This window comes from Pseudochaenichthys georgianus, chromosome 4 (assembly GCF_902827115.2).
Source record: "Pseudochaenichthys georgianus chromosome 4, fPseGeo1.2, whole genome shotgun sequence".
In the NCBI taxonomy this organism is placed as follows: Eukaryota; Metazoa; Chordata; class Actinopteri; order Perciformes; family Channichthyidae; genus Pseudochaenichthys; species Pseudochaenichthys georgianus.
This window is the reverse complement of record NC_047506.1, coordinates 35,140,564-35,162,373: the sequence shown is the minus strand read 5'-3', so window position 1 is coordinate 35,162,373 and position 21,810 is coordinate 35,140,564. Positions and strand designations below refer to the sequence as shown.

The 21,810-nt window shown below is 42.4% G+C and overlaps 1 protein-coding gene across 1 annotated transcript; it reads right to left on the bottom strand.

Annotated features, from left to right (window-relative positions):
- Positions 1-5,206: 5,206 nt before the first annotated feature.
- LOC117445018 (uncharacterized) lies at positions 5,207-21,595 on the bottom strand. Its single transcript, XM_034080412.2, has 5 exons — positions 20,048-21,595; positions 18,831-19,015; positions 17,536-17,680; positions 11,372-11,677; positions 5,207-6,623 (listed from the first exon to the last, which is right to left on the bottom strand). Exons 1-5 carry the CDS (start codon positions 21,578-21,580, stop codon positions 6,465-6,467), a joined length of 2,328 nt encoding a protein of 775 aa, XP_033936303.2. The 5' UTR covers positions 21,581-21,595; the 3' UTR covers positions 5,207-6,464.
- Positions 21,596-21,810: the final 215 nt, after the last annotated feature.

Here is a 21,810-nt window from a genome sequence, read left to right as displayed (position 1 = left end):
CAACGCAAGGCAATTCAAAGTACTTTACAAAAAATGAAAGACATTAAGCATTAAAAAACATTAAAAGGAAAAATACATGGATAAAAGTTACAGTGCAGTTTAAGATATGAATAGTTCAATTAAAAGCAGCGACAAAAAGAAAAGTCTTCAGCCTGGATTTAAAAGTAGTCAGAGTTGCAGCGGACCTGCAGGTTTCTGGGAGTTTGTTCCAGATATTTGGAGCATAATAACTGAATGCTGCTTTACCATGTTTAGTTCTGACTCTGGGGACAGAAAGCTGACCAGTCCCTGAAGACCTGAGAGATCTGGATGGTTCATAATTTAGCAGGAGGTCAGTAATGTATTTTGGGCCTAAACCATTCAGTGCTTTATAAACCAGCAGCAATATTTTGAAATCTATTCTTTGACACACAGGAAGCCAGTGTAAAGACTTCAGAACTGGAGTGATGTGATCCACTTTCTTACTGTTAGTGAGGACTCGAGCAGCGGCGTTCTGAATCAGCTGCAGCTTTCTAATAGATTTTTTAGTCGAGTCTACTGAAGATAAAGGCATGGACAAGTTTTTCCAAATCCCGCTGTGACATTAGTCTTTTAATCCTAGATATATTCTTTAGGTGATAGTAGGCTAATTTAGTAACTGTTTTAATGTGACTGTTGAAACTCAGGTCAGAGTCTATGACTACACCTAGATTTTTGGCTTTATCTGTTGGTTTGAACATTGCAGACTGAAGCTCAGCGCTAACTTTTAAACGTTCTGCCTTGGCTCCAAAAACCATTACCTCAGTTTTATCTTTGTTTAATTGGAGAAAGTTCTGACATATCCAGTCATTGATTTGTTCAATGCACTTACTCAGTGTTTGAATTGGAGCATAGTCTCCTGGTGAAATTGTTACGTACATTTGTGTGTCATCTGCATAGCTATGGTAACTTATGTTGTTGTTCTTCATTATCTGAGCCAGTGGTAGCATGTAGATGTTAAAAAGAAGAGGCCCCAAGATGGAGCCTTGAGGAACCCCACATGTCATATTTGTCAACTCAGATGTGTATGTACCTAGAGAAACAAAGTTGTTTCTATCCTTTAAGTAGGATTCAAACCAATTTAGAACTGTTTCCGAAAGTCCCATCCAGTTTTCCAGTCGGTCTAGTAATATGCTGTGGTCAACAGTGTCAAACGCAGCACTGAGATCTAATAATACTAACACTGAAGTTCTGCCACTGTCTGTGTTTAAGTGGATGTCATTAAAGACCTTTACAAGAGCAGTCTCAGTGCTGTGGTTTGGACGAAAGCCTGACTGGAACACATCGAAACAACTATTTAAATGCAAGAAATTACTCAACTGTTGAAAAACACACTTTTTCAATGATTTTACCTAGAAATGGGAGGTTTGATATGGGCCTGTAATTGTTCATTACTGAAGCATCTAGATTATTCTTTTTAAGAGCGGTTTAATGACTGCAGTTTTCAGGGCCTGTGGAAAAATACCTGAGTGAAGAGATTTTGGTTTACTATATGAAGTAGTTCTGACGGCCATGCAAGGCAAAACATCTTTGAAAAATCCTGTTGGAATAATATCAAGGCAGCAGGAGGAGGATTTCAGAAGTTGAATAATGGTCCCTCTATGTTTTTATCATTAATCTGATGGAATTGTGTCATGTCTGATTGATGTTAAGTGGACACAGAGACAACACATTTGCTGTTCCTGGTGCAGAGGCACTGACTGCTTGTCTGATGCACTAAGACAACCTCCAACACTTACGTAGCTTAACCAGTTTAGATGTGGAATTCTAATGAATGAAGACCAACAGAAGACTTGCCAAATGATATATCGAAGAAGAAGATGATGGAACGAGGTGCTATAGAGTCCAGGCAGACACACAGGAAGCCCGCAGCTCTCCACAGTCAGCATCAGTGAGACTGTGAGTTTAGCTCATTGAGTCTTTACCTCTGTGCGTTTAAGTTGAGCCCTGCTTGCTGTAGGTTTAGAGACGAGGACCGCTCTGTTAGCTGCACATGCTTCCTGCTGCCTTTGAACTCCATTACCCAGCGGGAACCGGCTGCCTGCCGCCTCTCACCCGCCGCAGGGCTTCCCTCTACCTCTGCAACGGGCTTTACCTCAGCTCACACTGATGCAGGGGCGGGTGGAGGAGGGATGCTCCTGTGAGTGGAGAGGAAGCTCTATTCTCTCAGATACTCTCACGCATGGAGCTCGGGTGGAGAACCGGTTGGAACGTGTTATTGGGCTACTGATACAGGGCTGTACAAAATGTTCACTTATTTTAACATTTAATTTTGGTTAAGGCTTTTCAAAAATGAGGAATTTCAATGTATTATTTGTCAAATGTATGACATCACCCTCAACATGTAATAATCCTCAATACAATGCTAATCACAGCCAGAACAAAATCTTCATTTACGATAAAGAATTCATCTGATTAGAATGTCAGCTTTTTGGTACAGCCTTAGTAAAAACATAAATTGTAATATAACTTTATCACTTTTCACGTGGGAAAGAACAATGTTTTATGTTATTCATCATTTTAGAATGGCTTAACTCATATTCATTTATGTTGAAAAGGTCATTCATTTGGATCAACTCATGGCTCATGTTTGTATGTTGAGCCTCTCCTGTGACATGTCTCAAAGAGCTCTTTATGTTTCTCATACCGCCTGTGCTGCAGCACCTATTTTCACCCTCTGTCTGAAACCAGAGCCCAGTCTGCTCTGATTGGGTTAACCACTTGGAGATGTCCCGCCCGTATCCTATCAAGTACAATGTGTTTGGAGCGCTAGCCAATAGAAGTGCAAGTGTTACATAGTGACTTCAATATGTTATGGAATCAAACGAAGGAGTCCAATTGAGGTGTTTCAGGCAGGGGGCGGAGAGAAACTCCCTTTGGAGTGAACTTTGGGGATTGTAGCCTTTGCAGACCAAACACAAGCCTATATAACACAGCACATGAAAATGTGTCAAAACCCTGGCCATAATAACAGTAGCTTCACTGTGCAGGGCTACTTTATGATAATGAAGACTATCGTTATTTGTATACAAATATATCTGAAAAACCCTCTCATATTTCTACGTGTGTGTGTGGCAGGTGCTGTGCTGCCCAGGCAGTGTGCACAGAGAGTGTCCCGGGTCATGCTGAGGGACCTGCTGCTGTGTATGGAGCAGGATCGCTTCCTCCGCCATTCTCTCACCCTGTACAAAGCCATGCTCTGATTTGCTACAGGTGATAATTGAATTGCTTTCATTATTATCCACAGTAAGTCTTAGTTAGTTGTTTGCAACCTGGATTAATATATTTCTGTTTGTTATCTATTTATTTTTGTAATACGTTGTTCAGAACGTAGTGCTGGAGTGTTGGAAAGCAGCTTCTCCTCTTCGGCACTTATTTGCTTTTGTTGTTAATTAATCTATGAGTATGATTTAAAAAGATGAGTTAATAAGACAAGAGCTTCTAGGAAACACTACTGTTAAGTGTTCTATGAACAGTGTTGAAAAAGTAGAAGTATTCTCAGTTGAATTTTTGTTTTTCATGTATTGTTTGACCATTAAACATTTTTTTGAATTCATCACATCCTGTTATCTGTATCATCATCGGTTGTTTTGAGTTAGAGGAGCTCCACAATAGTAAGAAAAAAACGATGTAGGAGTTACACATGAGTTAGACAGTCTCCTGTTATATATTTCCTATAACATGTATATTTTTGAAATTGAAATGGCTCGCTTGTCTCTATTCAAAGTTTGAAAATGCAACCTCCATATTTTCTAGATTTTGCTATTAACATGGTATATGTGTTTTTGCTTTTGTCTAACCTGAAAAACAAGACGCAATATTGATATCCGTCTTCTCTTAACTCCTGGCCAAAAGAACAAAGCAGACTGCAAAGCGCTTCAGATATGACTTCCAGTTTATTCATCATAAAATGTTCTCACAAGAATTATGCAAAACAGAGAAAACATGATATATATTAACAATGCTGGCCTGGGTTTCTGTTCCTAAAGACCATCGTTTCCAATTAGAATTTGTAAAAATGTGCCATTTTGGGTTGAAAAACAGTCAAATCCTTTCTGTGTATATTATTCTTCTGCTATTATTTTATTATAAAAAATATTACAGGAAGTCACAAATAAAATAAATCTGTTGTGCTCTAAAAGTGTACTTTACCAAATGCAAACACTTTGGATTTGCTTTATGATAAAGTACATGATGGTCTCTGCAAGTAGTACACCATAATGCAACGGTACATGCAAGGCTCTACCTCATGATTTATACACAGTTGCCTTGAACATATGCAGTACCTATACAACATATACAGTGCATAATAACAAATAGCCTTGGCTATGAAATGGTTAAGACTGTATTTGTAGACCTGTGATCCAAGTCTGAACAGCAACAGATCCTTTAAACTTTGTAATTGTGTTAGCTTCCTAAATGAAAAGCCCTATCAGCAGGATAGTATGTACATCTTTGACATTAAACAAATTATTGATATGATAATCTTCTCCTTGGTGAACAGTTTCAGAAAAATCCAATATGAGTATTAATCTGTCAGACTTTTTAAGTCACAATATACTAGAAAAAAGGTATCTTAAAGGTGGGGTAGGTAATTTTGGAGAAACCAGCTCGAGTGCGCTAGAATTTGAAAATACACAGCCGGGAAAGATCTGCCACTTCCTTACAGAGCCCCTCCTCCAACACAAACGAACGTGCACATGACCAATGAGGGCACGAGATAAGTTTGTGCACAGATGGAAGGCTGACAGGCAGGTAGGCCATCCAGTTATTTTAGCCGGCCCGGCTAAAATGATTGGTCGTGCTTTTTACTGCGCCATGGCTTCCACAGATGAAATGTTTTTATGGATTTTTTGTCAAAGCATTTAAGATATTCATTGCTATCGGGATGTTAAGAGCATTCCATGGAATATAACACAAAGTGTATCTCGAGCCACCTTTAACATTCTTACATAAACATAAAAAAATTCTTCTATTTTTAGGTTCATATTTGTATTTTGTTCCTCTAATGTGACATGTTTCGATGCTTCAACGTTCAAAAAGCGCTTTATTTTTCTCATACTGCCTGTGCTGCAGCACCTCTTTTCACCCTCTGTCTGAAACCAGAGCCCAGCCTGCTCTGATTGGTTAACTGGCCAGCTCTCTTGTGATTGGTCACCACTTAGAGATGTTTCGAAAACATCCAGCCCTTTAGCTTACCATGTACAGTGTGTTAGAGCAGTGTTTCTCAAACTTTTTCATACCAAGGACCACTTAACCAATAAAAAAACACTCGCGGATCACCTAACTCCACAAATATCCAAAAACACATCGTTTTTCTAGAACAGATTACAAATCGCCTGAAACTGGTACAAAGAAGTGGCAACATGTGTGATGAAGGTGTTGCGCTGGGCTATATGATGCAATTGAACGTTAAACTTAAGCTTGCTCCATTGCGGAATTATTCGCACGAGAGTGCGGAAAACGTCAATTAATTAATTTCAAATGTGAAATTTCACCTATATACTCACCACTAGGGGGCGCTTACGGACCACCAGTGGTCCGCGGACCACACTTTGAGAAGCACTGTGTTAGAGCACTAGCCAATAGAGGCGGGAGTATCTTAGTGATGTCATTATAATACGGAAATAAACGAGTCAAATCTAGGCGTTTCGGCAGGGAACCGGAAAAATAAGCGGGCCTCTTTAATGCGTTGTAAGCCCTAAAAAAACATGCACTAATTTGATGAGCTGTAGCCACCAGTCATTTCCAAAGAGTGTATTTTTGCATCATGCTGTAAACATAAGCATGATATGAAAGTGCATGTGTGTTTAGCATGTGGTCTGAGACCATGGACAATATGAATAGGTTTGGTCAAAATCACAGTTAATATACATACTGTACTTTCTATTTTTCCAAATGTTTATAACTTGATAGGTCTATCTTTAACAACTGCTGGGGGAAATGTGGGCGATGTCTAAATCTCTGAGCAGGACTGTTCTATAGCAGGACGAATGTACATGTTTTTTGCATCAATGTGATGAAGTGCCCTGATTTTCAGGTATTTATTTGATGAATAAAACAAAAACAGTCATGAGCCTCTCATTGTTATCTATCAATGTTTTTTCAATTTGATTCCCTGGAAATATACTATATCACAATATAAAATGACATATACATTGATCAAATATATAATCTACAGTGCTAGCCTCCATTTCATTTCAATATAAATGCTAATGCTATGTCACCTTTCCCACTGTTCCCCTGCGCCGATGAATCTATTTTATACTGTAATAATACTACCGTCTAATTCATGTGCTAAGTAGTATCAAAAAAGACTTGAATCTCAGTCACCCATACAGCCTGTTTTCAGTGCAGCGGTAAATATTCCAATATAGTGTTTTTTTCTCTGTCATGCTGAAGTGAATCGGCTCTTGCTGTGATAAACAGTTGCTGGAGTTTCTTACTCAGTCTGTGAGTTCATGTTTTATTTGTATGAGGTTGGGGGGGTGTCGGCTGCCTTGGCCCTCCCTCCGTAGAATGTATTCACTAAACTGGGATGAGTCCACTCCACCGCCACATGACCCTGTGATCCAGAACCCTCTCTGCTGCAACCGCTCCAACACCTGCAGGCACACAAAGCAGAGCAGCACATTTACACACTTCATCCAGAAACAAGATGGAGAGCTTGTTCAACATTTCGTACATCAATATGAAGGCACTTTGTGAAGATTTTACAAATGTTCCCACTTTAGTGGCCTCTATATGCATAGATGGGCGCATCAGGGTAAGCAGAGAGGCGGATGAAGTGGTGCACCCATCATGCCTAGTGCTTACCGTACAAGCCTGGGGGGCAGTGTTATGATCTGGGGTTGCTGCAGTTGGTCAGGTCTAGGCTCAGCAACGTTATGTTCCCAACGAATAAGGTTACTGAATGGCCAGAGAGGTTTCTCAATACTCTAATTTCCCCTCCTCGACTCCTCCGGTAGTGACCCGGAAATGGATTTCAGCGTGCCATGTTGAAGGACATCTAATTTCTAAATGCACATCGTGGACCGAGCATTGAGGAGGCTCTCTAGAGGAGCTATGATCGAGGAGACACTGATGGGTCCTCCTCCATGTCCTTCGCGGATGCATTTCCGGAAACGGTGGAGGCGTTACGCACGGCCGGACTTATCTCAGCCAATGACAGCTCTGCATGCGTCCCCTGGATATTATTTTAGAAACTGCTTTCATCGCGAGGCGATGTGAGCTGTGAGGTCCGTGCAGAAAGCAGAGCAGTGTGTAAAATATGTATCACTCAGTATAGCAGGCCTACATTACTCTCTGTATTTGTATGCTGTAGTTTAGTAGATATCTACTAACAAAGAGTCGATATTTTTCTAAGACCATTTAGTGCTTCACATAATAAAATACACAACAGCTGTAGCCTTATTATGCTTTAGGAGCTGTGTGTGTGTGGGGGGGGGGGGTGTGTGTGTGTGTGGTACAGTGCCTATAGATGCGGCGGACAGACGGGTCTCAGTTGGTTTGGTGTCCTATGCTTACTTTTAATACTTGTAAATACAACTGTTGGCCCGTAATTTCAATTCCCCATTTCAGCTACCAGAGAGAGGGGGGGGGGGGGATATATCCAGTCTCTGATTGTGTTATTATGAGAGTGCTCTCATACTTGTTTGATTCTGAAATGGTATATATTTATATAAATGTGTGTATATGTCCGCATCTGTAGCCTGTTATTGTCTCATTATACCGCACTGTGAATGAATTAAAAGTAAATATATAAGTCGTCATGAAAACATCTGTCCATCAGACAGAGGGCTGCTGTGCCTCCTGTCATCATTAATGGACGTCTCTTTAAAATGACCGCTCAGAGGAGAGGAGTTCTCATTTCTCTAACCGCCTGCTGCTTCCCCTCCTCTCTCCTCGGTTCCCCTCCTCAGTCTTTCACTCTCCTGTAGGCGGGACTAAGTCTCGAGGATAGGAGTCGAGGATAGGAGTTGAGGAGGGGAAATTAGAGTATTGAGAAACCTCTCCTGTCTTTCCATCAATGGAGTTTTTCTTCCCTGATTGGCACGGGCATATTCATCGTTGACAATGCCAGGATTCATCGGGCTCACATTGTAAATGAGCGTGAGACATCCTTTACACACATGGATTGGCCACCACAGAGTCCAGACCTGAGCTCCATTGAGGATCTTTGGGATGTGCTGAAGAAGACTTTGCGCAGTGGTGCCACTCTCCCATCATAAATACAAGATATTGGCGGGAAAATGAATGCAACTCTGGTAACATTGCAGCAGATTATCCAAATGATGCCACGGCAGTTGCTAGTTGAATCAACTGAGGCAATGCGGCATGGGCACAGACTCACAGCCAATGATGTTGGAGGCGTTTGTGTCTCTGAGTACGTTCCTTCTTAGTTTGACCGTCTGAACTCTTTAGTAGATGAGGGATTTGTTTCAGTCTGCAGCTTTATTTTAGTAACTCACAACTCCATCACATGTACCCTCCAGCGTCTGCGCATATAGTACATCAAAGTGTAAGCCTGTGTCAGCATGCAGTTCACCAAAGCGCCAACAGGCGTCACTATATAACGGGCATTAAACAGATGCCCATCTGTAACAAGATTGCTTCATAAAAGTGAAAAAGGAGCAGTCTTAGCGCTGCCTTTTTAATGATGTGATTGGTGTTAATGTACTTCTTTGTGATAGAAACTCTTGGAGCAATGAACCGAAACACAAAGCTTAGGTAAGAGATCTCAAACAGGTTAATGGGAAGCTATCTCCACATTGACAAAGTATTGACCTTCTACTTTACTCATCCGAAGCACAAAAAACATTCTTCTCCAAGATACAAGTTATTGTCTTCTGAAGAGAGAGTATGACACCAGAAACATATCTACAGGTGAGATGATGTCCTTTCGGCTCTCTGAACCTCTGTATTAACTGTATCATCAGAAGAAGAAGAAGGTGTTCATGACTTTGCTTTATGCATATTCAGAAGTGAAAAGGAGCTCATCTCTTAACACAGCTGATGCAGAGAGCCTGAGGAACCAGACAGTAGGCTTGTTTGAGGACCGTTTCTCAATGTCGACTAGAGCTGCTGCAGAGCCACTATTTCATATACTACGCCATCGAGTGGCGCCGAATGCTGGGCATTTAACATGCATTCGGCGCCACTCGATGGCGTAGTATACTTGAAATAGTGGCTCTGCAGCAGGTATACTCGACATTGAGAAAGGGGGTGTTTCTCACCAAGAAGTGGTCGACCAATCACAACATAGCTGACCAGTTAACCAGTCAGAGCAGACTGAGCTTTGGTTTCAGGCAGAGGGTGAAAAGAGGTGCTGCAGCACAGGCAGTACGAGAGAAATAAAGAGCTTTTTGAACATTAAAGCATGTAAACATGTCACAGTAGAGGCACCAAATACAAATATGGCCCCTTTAACAGATTGTTGCCCCTGCACCAGAATAGAGCTCATCAACTCTAGTCAATTTGAGTCCCGAAAGAGAACTTTTATGTTGTCAGCGTCCTTATTTATTAAGATGAATACCTTCTAAGCTGTGAGCTAGTTGGTGTAAATGGATAAAGGCAGGGGATAAACATACATAGCCTACAGACAATGAAACAAAGATAGGAAACACCACCAAATACAGGAAGGAAAAGCAGCAACAAAAATAGCTTGTTCTTTGGTAGGCTATTTGGTTGTGTATTCTCACTTCCAACCATTTCTGAGAGCTTTGCACATTGTAGAAATTGGTCAAAATGTTTTCTTCATTTGTATTTCATTCTTAAAGTACATTGCACTGTCTTCAACTGGTGGACAGTCAAATTAATACATTTACTCCAGAAGAGGAATTGTGATACCCTAAAATGATATTGCCAGTTACATGTGGTCAGTGTAAATGCAAAAGAAGAAAAACATTCTATGATTAATGTGTAACTGTGATTTACCTGGTGACGCCTGCATTGATGTGTGTGTGTGTGTTTAAATGTGTTGATCATAGCTGAGAAAGAGGGTCACTCTTCATGCTATCTGGGTGAAATCCACCAGCCTGTGGCCTGAAACGCCAACATTCAGGAGCAGTCCATTAGTTTGCCTCTCCCTCCCCTCCCTCCTGAAGGGTACAGCATGGTGACATTATCTCAGTCTGCCCTCAGGAGCTGCTCTGGCTCTCTCTGTCTCACTTGTATTTCCCTTGAGACAAAGCGACACAGACATACAGCAATGAAATGTGTCAATTCATCTCCACTTTTGGAATTCATCGGCTCATTGTCAACGTTTTCATTCACGACTTTTTGACTGAATATTGATTTGTAATTTAATTAATGAAAAACCGATTCAATGTGACAAAGCTGGAGACGATCTGCAGAGAAGAATGGAATCCAGACTGGAGGCTATCATCACTGGTAAGGTGCTTCAATTAAGTAGTTAATGCTTATGTCGATGTTTCAGTGTTCCTTAGAATATATATACCAAATGTATTACATTGTTTTGCTTTGTCAATATGCGTTTTTGCGTATAGATTGATTAATTCTAGCAAAGGGCTGCAACATAACAAATGTAAAAACACGAATGTGACTCAGTAAAGGCGTTGTTCATTATTTGAGAGATGAGAAGTAAAATGTACAATAATTTTTTTTCAAATCAAGACGTAATGTATTTTATAGAAACAAATAATTAAGAGAGCAGTGTGTAGTATTTACGTATAGTGCCATCTAGTGTTGAGGTTGTAGATTGCAAACAAGTGAATACCCCTCCCTTTCCAGCTGAGAACTAAATTGTCCATTGATGTACGTAAAAGTCCCTACAGTTTGATTTGTCCTTTCCGGGAAAGGAACGGGCTGACTTTAAGCTAATGAAGAGACAAGATTATACAGCTCCACAGTGCTACAATAGAGTTATGAAAACAATTTCAATTTATGTCTGGTAAAACTAGATGCACATGAGAAATCCTGAATGTAAAATAGCTTACATTATTGGATATTATCAATAAATAGTTAATAGTACGGTCATGACAATTAAAAAAAAAGATTGGCATGTAAGTAAGTTTCTCAGACAGTTTAAATCATTTATGTTTTCTGTTTAATAATTGGAAATCTTTATAGAGTTACAGTGCATGCGAAAGATCATTAGTTACATGTTCCACAGTAACTTGGAAATTAATCTTATTCTTGATATATACATGACAAAATTCATCCATGGTTGCTTTTGTTATTTATCACTATTGTAGTTTTATAAATGGTCACGCTGGTGAGAGCCAAAAGCACATTTTTTAAAGCAGGGCCTATAATATCAGTTATTGTTGTTGTATGCCATTAGTGGCTCACAGAAAGTAAAAGAAAACCCACAAAGAAACTAAGCCAGTACCTGGACAGAGTTGAGGTGGCAGTATCCGTTGAGTGGGAAGCGAGCGATGTGTGTGGACTCCTGGCTCCAGCTGGTGTTTCCGGAACTGGACATGGCGTCTCTGACTTCAGGAAAGACCTCCTCGATGGTGGCACGGCGGGCACTCACGCTGATCCTCTCACCGAGCTCTGGAGCCACATGAATCACCACACACTCACACTGCGGGGACACACCCGCACAGTCCTGCTCCATCCTCCAGCGCTCCAGAGCAGCCTGCAGAGGAGTCAGCTGGAAGAAGCTGGCCTCTTCATAAAGCAGTGAGTATTCCTGCAAACACACACACACACAGAAAACACACATACAATAGGTGAAGACAAGCTGAGAGATATACACAACAAAGAAAGAAAACAAGCTAGGAGATAAACAAACAACAAAGAAGCACAAGCCCACAAACACATACATTAGAAGAATAGTTTGGGTGTTTTAAAGTTGTTTGATGTACAACTCTATAGGCAGTGTTACCCAAAGGAAGCTAACAATGTTATGCTGCGAAGGGGGGCAGCAGCAAAACGTTTTTCAGTGTACAGCGGGTAATACATTTTCGAAATTTTTCTTTCATATTTAAAAAAATGGGTCATCTTTGTAAGGCAAATGGAGTTTGCCTGAACAAGTCAGGAGTGAAATTGTTTATCTCTAACATATTCAACTGCCTGCATCATCAATCTGTTCCCTCTGCCAAGGACAAGCAACAAGAGGAATCAAAACAAGAGAAAGACACAACACATCGCTCAGAAAACCTTGAAAATCTATCACTGCACCCGCCTGAGGAATGTCTTGATTATGGGAGACAAATGGAGGGGTCTCCACCGCCCTTCACCCCCCCTATCACCTCTGAGGATACTCTTCCTTCACCCCACAGCTCTCTCTACTCTCCGTTCACCCTCGCCCACCCTCCTGGAGATCGCTGAACACATGAAGGAGATACAGAGGGTTGGCACTGATTCCTTCCTGGAGTTCAATAACCAAACTAAGGCGATACGCAGGGCTGGCAGCATGTCCTTTACCCCCGCTCCTCAACGACGCCCACCAAAATCACCGAAGCAGAGACGCGCACCACCTCCCCCGTCTCCGTCACCGTGCCTACGTCAACCACCTCCTCCCCCTGGACGCGCACCAACACCCCCGTCACCATGCCTACCACAATCATCCGGACCAAAATGTCCTCCCCCCCCCTTCAAGACTGCTGTCTCCGAAGCCTGATAAGGATGTGTGTGTAAAAAAACGCAAACACTGACTGATATATGCTGGGTCCAGGCTCAAGGGCGTATGGCACTCTCAACTCTTTCCAGGACATGCCGGGGCCCTGCCTGCCAGTAGCTTTGCCAATATCTGTGTTGATAGGTAATAGATTAAGAGCGGTGAATCAGCTTAGAAACAGGAAGCGCTCAAAGGTTTGTGTGAGTTTATCAAATTTAGAAGTGATTCCATGTCAGCCACAGCTTGTTACAAAAAACCTGACTGATAGTGTGTTTAACAACTATCGGCCTTTATAATTTGGAATTGAAATTTGCCCGACAGTCTTTCTTCTCTGATATCATTGCCAAAAACAAAAACAACGCACGTGCCTTGTTCGCTACCGTCGACAGACTAACTAACTAACAGTGTCAGTAGTAGCCTCTGAATTTCTATCCACCAGGGCGTGCAATGAATTTGCCTCCTTCTTCTTGCCTCTGCATCAGGTACAGCAAATGTTTTGTCTCTGTGTCCACTTAAAATCAATTCAAACACCATGACACAATTCCATCAGATTAATGATAAAAACTTGGAGGACATTATACAACTTCTGAAATCCTCCTCCTGCTGCCTTGATATTATTCCAACAGGGTTTTTCAAAAATGTTTTGCCTTGCATGGCCTCAGATCTACTTCATATAGTAAACAAATCTCTTCACTCAGGTGTTTTTCCACAGGCCCTGAAAACTGCAGTCATTAAACCGCTCTTAACAAAGCATAATCTAGACCATTCAGTAATGAACAATTACAGGCCCATATCAAACCTCCCATTTCTAGGTAAAATCATTGAAAAAGTAGTCTTTCAACAGTTGAGTAATTTCTTGCATTTAAATAGCTGTTTTGATGTGTTCCTGTCAGGATTTAATCCAAACCACAGCACTGAGACTGCTCTTGGAAAGGTCTTCAATGACATCCACTTAAATACAGTGGCAGAACTTCAGTGTTAGTATTATTAGATCTCAGTGCTGCGTTGGACACTGTTGACCACAACATAGTACTAGACCGACTAGAAAACTTGGTGGAACTTTCGGAAACAGTTCTAAATTGGTTTGAATCCTACTTAAAGGACAGAAACAACTTTGTATCTATAGGTAAATACAAATCTGAGTTGACAAATATGACATGTGGGGTTCCTCAAGGCTCCATCTTGGGGCCTCTTCTTTTTAACATATACATGCTACCACTGGCTCAGATAATGAAAAACAACAAAATAAGTTACCATAGCTATGCGGATGACACACACATTTACATAACCATTTCACCAGGAGACTATTCTCCAGTTAAAACACTGAGTAAGTGCATTGAACAAATCAATGACTGGATGTGTCAGAACTTTCTCCAATTAAACAAAGACAAAACTGAGGTAATGGTCTTTGTGGCCAAGGCACAGTGGTGACTGGTCATTAGGGGCAGGTGCCCCACCTAGTGTCAGCAGAAAGTATTAAAATAATGATTACAACAAAATGCAAAAAATATATATAAAATATATTTTAAGATCATGTTTAATCATCTGATTTGTCTGTACATTGCTGTTTTAGTATGTGTTCTTCTAATTAGTGTCTACAGTGTGTGCCTATTGAGCTGTTTAGAGCCATGTGGGACAAAACCCGATCCTGCCCCTCCTTCTCACTGTCTAAGTGAACGGTGAGTGTAAAAGCTACACTGCGCATGCTCAAAGTATTTTCCTATTTAATGTGTGTGGCAAAAAATAATGACCATAGGGGCATAGAGCTGCCATCCCCACGATACGTCATCTCACATAATTCAGAGCTGATTGGCTGTAAGTACGTGTGCCGCGAAAAGTGTGGTGTGTGAAGAGGAGGAGAGAGTCGCGTCCTAAAACCAGGAAGTAAGCTGCGCATGGCTTCCCTCCACAAAAAAGCAATGTGATTTCTCCATGGGATTTTAGAAAATAGCTCAAAATAAGATCTGTGGGAAACGTAGCTGTTAGATAAATGCATGTCTTGTTCAGCCGGATAATATCCTACTTTTATCCTTTTCGAATCATAAATCTATCAATTAGATTTATGATAGACTTTTGAAACTACAAGAATATAGGGAGGACTTTTACAAAAAAGTAATAGAGATTTTTGTCCTGAAGGATAGGCAAATGGACTTCATCTTCAAGTCAAGGTGAGATCGCAATTTTATTGAAAATGGGATCTTACTAAGAGAGAACAATTCAAAATTTAAATGATAAAAATGTAAATGATAAAATTACATTTTTTGGGTATCCTTCTGTTGAACTGTCTGTTAAAATTAATTGAAGCATCAGACAAAAAAAGCTTTTGAAAATAATATTATATTTTGATTTAGGTCAAAATATAATATTTGTAAACCTGAAGAGTCAGTGCCAGTGCCTCACCAGCCATGAACCTCTCTGCAGAAGCTTATATATAGACATCTAAGTTTGTTGTGCCCCACCACTTTTGCACATATAGCAACGCCACTGCCAAGGCAGAACGTATAAAAGTTAGCGCTGAGCTTCAGCCTGCAATGTTCAAAACAACAGATAATGCTAGAAATCTAGGTGTAGTCATGGACTCTGACCTGAGTTTCAACAGTCACATTAAAACAATTACTAAATCAGCCTACTATCACCTAAAGCACATATCTAGGATTAAAAGACTAATGTCACAGCAGGATTTGGAACAACTTGTCCATGCTTTTATCTTCAGTAGACTCGACTACTGTAATGGTGTCTTTACAGGTCTCACTAAAAAATATATTAGAAAGCTGCAGCTGATTCAGAACGCCGCTGCTCGAGTCCTCACTAACACTAAGAAAGTGGATCACATCACTCCTGTTCTGAAGTCTTTACACTGGCTTCCTGTGTGTCAAAGAATAGATTTCAAAATACTGCTGCTGGTTTATAAAGCTATGAATGGTTTAGGCCTGTAGTGGAAATTGTTATTATATCCTTATATGCTTAAACCAAATTCTTCTCATTTCCTGAGATGTACTGTTTTCTTTCTTTCTACTCTACTTTGGGTTTATTCCCAAGTGCTTCAAGGCCACAGAGCTGCTTTGGCTACTGGGAGACTCACACACAGTCACACAAGAACTTCCCTACTCTGAGAACCGTTATGCTATCTACCGCTCAAGGACAGGTGTCTAATAACAATGTGACCGTGTGAAGACAGATTTCTCACGTTCCCACTCATTTCCTATATAAGCTTTACTACCACATTGTATGGTGGCACACTCACGCAGACTATTCTATGCTCTGTGAGACCTGTGTCTATTTTTATTGTATCTCATGTATTTGAAGCTTCAAATAAATAACTACAAAGACAAGCTCTGTCTGATTCACCATTTATTTGTTTTGATCACTTTGACTTGTACTCTCCAGCCGTGTTGGGTCCTAGATTTCCATAACAGGCCCAAAATACATTTCTGACTTCCTGCTAAATTATGAACGATCCAGAACTCTCAGGTCTTCAGGGACTGGTCAGCTTTCTGTCCCCAGAGTCAGAACTAAACATGGAGAAGCAGCGTTCAGTTATTATGCTCCAAATATTTGGAACAAACTCCCAGAAAACTGCAGGTCCGCTGCAACTCTGACTACTTTTAAATCCAGGCTGAAGACTTATCTTTTTGTCGCTGCTTTTAATTGAAACTGAGCAGTTGTGTTCATCAGTAAAGTGGAACTTCTGTGTGAACTATTCATATCTTAAACTGCACTGTAACTTTTTATTCATGTACTTTTTATTCATGTATTTTTTCTTTTAATGTTTCTTTTATTATCTTTTACTGTTTTTAAATGCCTTTGTCTGAATGTCTTTCATTTTTGTAAATCTAAAGGTGCTATATAAATAAACTTGCCTTGCCTTGCCTCTTAACACTGACAGCAACCAATAAATCAAATGCTCTGACAAAAACAGTCTGTGGCTGCCATTTTCACACTCTCTGCCCACTAATGCTCATTGATAAGCTTCCTGCTGGTACTCCTGTCTGTTTTTCGAAATTGCTAATCTAAACAATACATTTAACTGAGTATTCATCATCGTAAATGAGAAAGGACACGGTCATAATTAACCCTTTTCATTATATTTGAGGGTTCAATATTTTGATCATAATAATTACCAAATGTGACTGTTAATCAAATAGACCATTTTAAAGTCCAGTTCAGCCTTTAATATGTAACGATAGAGAGGATGAAGGGTAACGGGGCTGCAGGCCGGATTTGAACCTGTGTCTGCTGCATTAGGGACTGAGCCCCAGCTCATTTGCCGTCAGTCTACCCAAAGGAGCTTTGGGTAATAGCATAGTAATGATAATAATAATGAGCATAGTTCATCATTTGTGATCAAATTAAGCCTAAAGCCAGCTGGGCTCTGGTCTTGACTCTGTTGTGAGCTGTTGGATCTTAGTGCATGCTTGGCTTGGCATTGGGAGTGTCGTTGGTTCAAGTCCCTGACCGGACCCCCACACTGCTTCCAGGGCGCTCTATATATAATAGATGCCCACTGCACCTACGGTAACTAGCATGGGTTAAATGCACTAAATTTAACTTTGCACTTGTGTGACGATAAAATGATGATTCAAAATTGTCCATTTTCATTTCATTCCATCGCATATTGAAAGGAACTACAGTAAGGAAATCATACGACTTACATCTAACAAAAGCATGCTTCTTAGTTCAAAGTGCTGTGCCCTGTTCAGTGACCGACATTACAACATTGTGATAGACAGGATGCCTGAAAAGTTCTGAGCCATTGTGGTAACTACAACATCATACACTCTAAGGATGGTTTCTGTAACTCCTCTTAACGTGTGACCATAGTTAACTCTTCCTCCTGTCTGGACACCTCAGTCTCTTGGTCTCCCTGTTCAGACACTGCGGTGATAAACTGTGGGAGTACCTGATCACAGCTCTAGACAGACACTCACTTTGAAGTCATCAGGGATGAGGAGTTTTGCGGTCCGGAGGAAGTTGAGGATGAAGCGGAACATGGGGCCGTCCCGGTCGATGAAGTAGTGCTGCTTCAGACTGTCCAACACTATGGGCTCCGTGCCATCAAACAGACGCCCGATCCTGCCAGAAGAAACAGATGAAACGGAGAACTCTTCTTCCAAAGGTGTGTCCACTGCACGGTACCCATCCTCTCCACTTGGCTTGCTCTTTTGGTTTTTCCACTGTGGATAGTACCTTTTTAAGTAACACATCTGCTGATGTTGCAAATGACCTGAGTGGATTTTAAATGGCTAAGTGAAAAGAACTGCAGATCCCTGATTGGTCAGAGAGAATTTGAGCTAGCACGCAACAAGACCTCAGTTACATACCCAATGTTTTTAATTAGCAACTACCGTCAATAGCAATTGCGTTTTCTTTTCTTTTCTCATCCCAGATATACAACAAATGTTTTCCAGCTAAAATATCGAGGTCGTACACGATGCCTTACAAATGACTAATTGCAGAGCTTTTATTTTACTGTATTTTGGTAGAAGAGAGAATCCAGCTAGTCTTACATTTACATAAAAGTTCCAAGCAGTGTCGCTCTGCCAAACCACTAATTATCACACCTAAACTACACTGAGGCGATTCTATCATAAAGGAAAAGGAAATTCTGAGGAAATCAGAATCCAGTAGAGCCGTACCATGCTGTGGTAACATAGGCGAAAACTAACCAAATGTTGGGGAGCCTTTCATGTCTTGTAGCCACAGATGACCTAAGATATGTGGCCAGCAGCTTAATGTTTAGATCTTATGCTTTCCTATATGTAATATCCATAGTCTAAGAATCAATACAACTTGTAAATATGAGCTACTCCCTCAAGCCAGAAATCTGAAAAGTAAGAGTCAAACTGTGATGTCATCCAGTATGATGTCAAGAGCTACTAAGACAATGTGTTTGTTTTGTTCTCAACACTCAAATGAAGTTTCCTATTGTAGTGTTTCAGTTGTCAAACAGACGATGTTTCAATATACTCAGAACATTCCCCAGTGTGCTCTCACTGTAATTTCGCTTTCAGATTTCATGGTATGGAGCAGTTCCAGACTTTAAACTTGATGGCACGACAAAGCTCAGCGCCCTAGTTTTTGGATTGGGTGAGTGAGTGTTATTATTTTTGGTTTGTCTTAGAACACAGCATAACAGGAATGTTTATTAATGGACAAATGATGGTGACAATACCAAACACCTTGATATAAGCTTATGTGAACAGTAGAGGATGGGTGTTCTCACCGTGACCCAGGGTACTTTGTAAGGGTGGCCAGGCTGCTGGTGTACATGTGTCCCCCCACATCGATGTGGACAGGTGCGTTTGTTTTGGTGAGCTGGGCTGCTGTGGGGATGCCGGCTGAGCCAAGAGGAGACACGGAGAGCCGCTGCTGACTGCACACACTGCTGCTGCTGCTGCCACGGCTGTCCTGGGACACCAAGCACACGTGGGGTAAAATGAGTGTAGTCAAACTTCAACAGGGACCGGATATCCATACTCACTTTAGAACAGTCATCCAACAGCATCACTTTAGAGTATAACACCAAAGTATTGGAAAATACTGTAAATAAAGCGTCACACTTCTCTACAGACTGTCACTCCATAAGACTGCACATATCAATATAAGGATTAGTGCAACTTCAATAAGGATATGCTGCAGTTAGAGAAATGTTATCAATAACAATGGATCAAATGTCTCTGTAAAATGAGCGGTGTCACCTGGGGCAAACCGGGACAAACCCAAAGAGAGCTTTATGGAAGCTTAAGTGTTTTTGAGCTCATTATTTTAGGAACTTTTTTTCAAAACGTTCCCATATGGGCTATAAACGCTAAATGTAAACATTTTTAAAATGCAGGAATCATCACCAGCACTTGTGGTCAGATCAGTGGTGGAATGTAGTGTTTGTACTCAAATGCTGCACTAAAGTAAACATTTGAGGAACTTTTGTACTTATATATAATATTTTTACATTACAGTTTTTAATAGATTTTACAAATATAATTTGTGTATTCATTTCTACATGCCCCACTGCAGATGTGACTTTAAATAGGCTACACCAATATTTAGAGGCTACTACATTTTGAATGAAGGACTTTTACTTTTCATGAAGTATTTTTGTATTTGGGTTTTGATACTTTTACTGAAGTAAAACAATTATTCTTCCACCCCTGCCCTGGTCACAACCATTGTGCCAATGCGCAAACTGAAACAAATAGTGTCCTTTTAAAAAATCGTATCCAAGCTGTTTGGTCCCTCTTATTCTATAACACTTTCATGTTGAGCACACTGTCATTCATTACACACGTGCACGTAATTCACAGAGAACACGTCCTCTTGAACAGAGGGTGCGCGTGTGGGGGGGGGGGCGTCATGAGCTCAGTTTGTAAAAACAGAATCTATGTGCACACAAACAGGAGACATGCGGTGCTGATGCGAGAGAGGTCACGTGTCCTCTGTTACCTGTGTGGGCGCCGAGGGGGACCGCGCACCGGGCTGCGGAGGATCAAGGGAATCCGACTCACTCTCATTCCTCTTCATCGGCGTCTCCGCACGAGTCCCGGGGCGCACGCACAGCCTCTTGGCGTGTGGAGCCCCCGAGTCCTCCTCGCGGACCCTATCCATCGTGTTTGATGTGTTTATCGTTGCACCTGCCCCACTAAGCGGCTTCACATCTTCACAGTCAGTCACCAGGCGGAGGTACGGGATCACGAGCTGGATGTCGGACTGCGCGTGACCGTTGACCGTTTCCGAGGCAACGTAAAGCGTCGTCGTCGGCCTGGAGCTCGTGGCGCCAACGATGCTGTTCAGCGTTGCTATGGAGACGGCGCCGATGCAGTGGTTGGTGTAGGTCTTTGAGAGTTTGGCGGCGCGCGACATCATCTGCATCCTTGTGCCCAACAAGTTCTTACCGATAGCTTTGTTCTCATACCACGTCATGTCACTCGCGCAGCAGTGGTCCCGGGGCCGCTGGAAGTACGCCCTGCACAGCGGGTTCCGCTTGGACACGTACCGGACGAAGCTGGCGTACGGACACTGCTCCGAGCCGGTCTCGTACATCCGGGGCAGAGTGTCCTCGTCTGAGTCCGGACGCTTCCTGGTCCAGGCGGCGGAGCGGGACTTGTGGTACGGCCCGAGAGCTTTAAAATACACAAACTTCCTCCCGTCCTCATCCACCGCCAGACCGAACGAGTCCTCCTCCAACTCCCGCTGGTTCTCCCGGCCCCGGGTGCAGAAATACATGCAGGTCTCGAACCAGACTTTGTTGAGCAGCCCGAAAGGTGTGTCGGTGTTGAACACGGAGGAGTCGTACAGTTTCCGCAGGTCCGATCGCGTGATGGCTTGTTTCTGCACCACGGGACCGGCGCCCTGCTCCTCCAGCCGCCGGATGACCGCGGCCAGGGTCAGGTTGGCGCTGCGCAGCTCGGGGTCCTTGGTGAGGTCCAATGTGCGGCAGTAGGGTGGCTCGTTCAGGTACCGGTTCAGGGAGCTCCGGATGCTGATGAGGGACGACTTGCTGTACAACTGTCCACTTTTGGAGCGCGCCCCCGCGTAAAAGGAGCGCAGAACCGCGCACAGCGACTCCTTATCCAGAGTTTCAAAGTCTGGACTTTGGGCTTTCTCACTCAGGTACTCCCGAAAGATCCTCACCGCATACCGGGTGGCCAGACGCGTGTTCTCACTCAGCCTGTTCCGCTCTGTCCGCTGAATGTCTCCCTCTAGGTGAGCCTCCAGCCCAGCGGGCATGCTGCTGCTGAAAGGGTCCGCCTCCCCCTCATCCTCTCCTCGGTCCATACTCCGCATAACGACTGCCTGTATCTCCGCGCTAGAACCGCTGGAGTCCAGCAGCACTGTGTCCCCAGACTCCCACTCCAGCTCCACACCATCTCTGTCGGACTCCTCGTCCTCTTCCTCCCCGGTGATCTGGACCTCCTGTATCTCATCTTCATCTCCCTCCTCATATTCCTCTTCCCTGCTCCTCTCGGGGCAGCTCATCTGCTCCTGCTCCGTGTCTCCGCTGGCAGGCATTCTCGCCATATTGCAGTCTGCGAAGCAGTCCTCCGGCAGCGCGCATGCGCTATATTGGACCGCAGCGCTGAAAGCCTTTTGTGTTTAAGTGACCTTCAGCCGTGCACGAGGTTTTTTAAGGCAAGGGGAGCGAGCGCAGCGGCAGGGTAAATTTGGAAGCGCGCTCCCTGTCAAAAGGCTGCAGTATTGGACTGCAT

Coding starts and splice junctions, on each gene's coding strand:
- LOC117445018 (XM_034080412.2), bottom strand. CDS start 21,580: ATGAGCTGCCCCGAGAGGAGCAGGGAAGAGGAATATGAGGAGGGAGAT. Junction 11,678..17,535: donor TCATCCCTGATGACTTCAAA/GTGAGTGTCTGT, acceptor GTGTGTTTGCAG/GAATACTCACTGCTTTATGA. Junction 6,624..11,371: donor GCCACCTCAACTCTGTCCAG/GTACTGGCTTAG, acceptor GTGTGCCTGCAG/GTGTTGGAGCGGTTGCAGCA.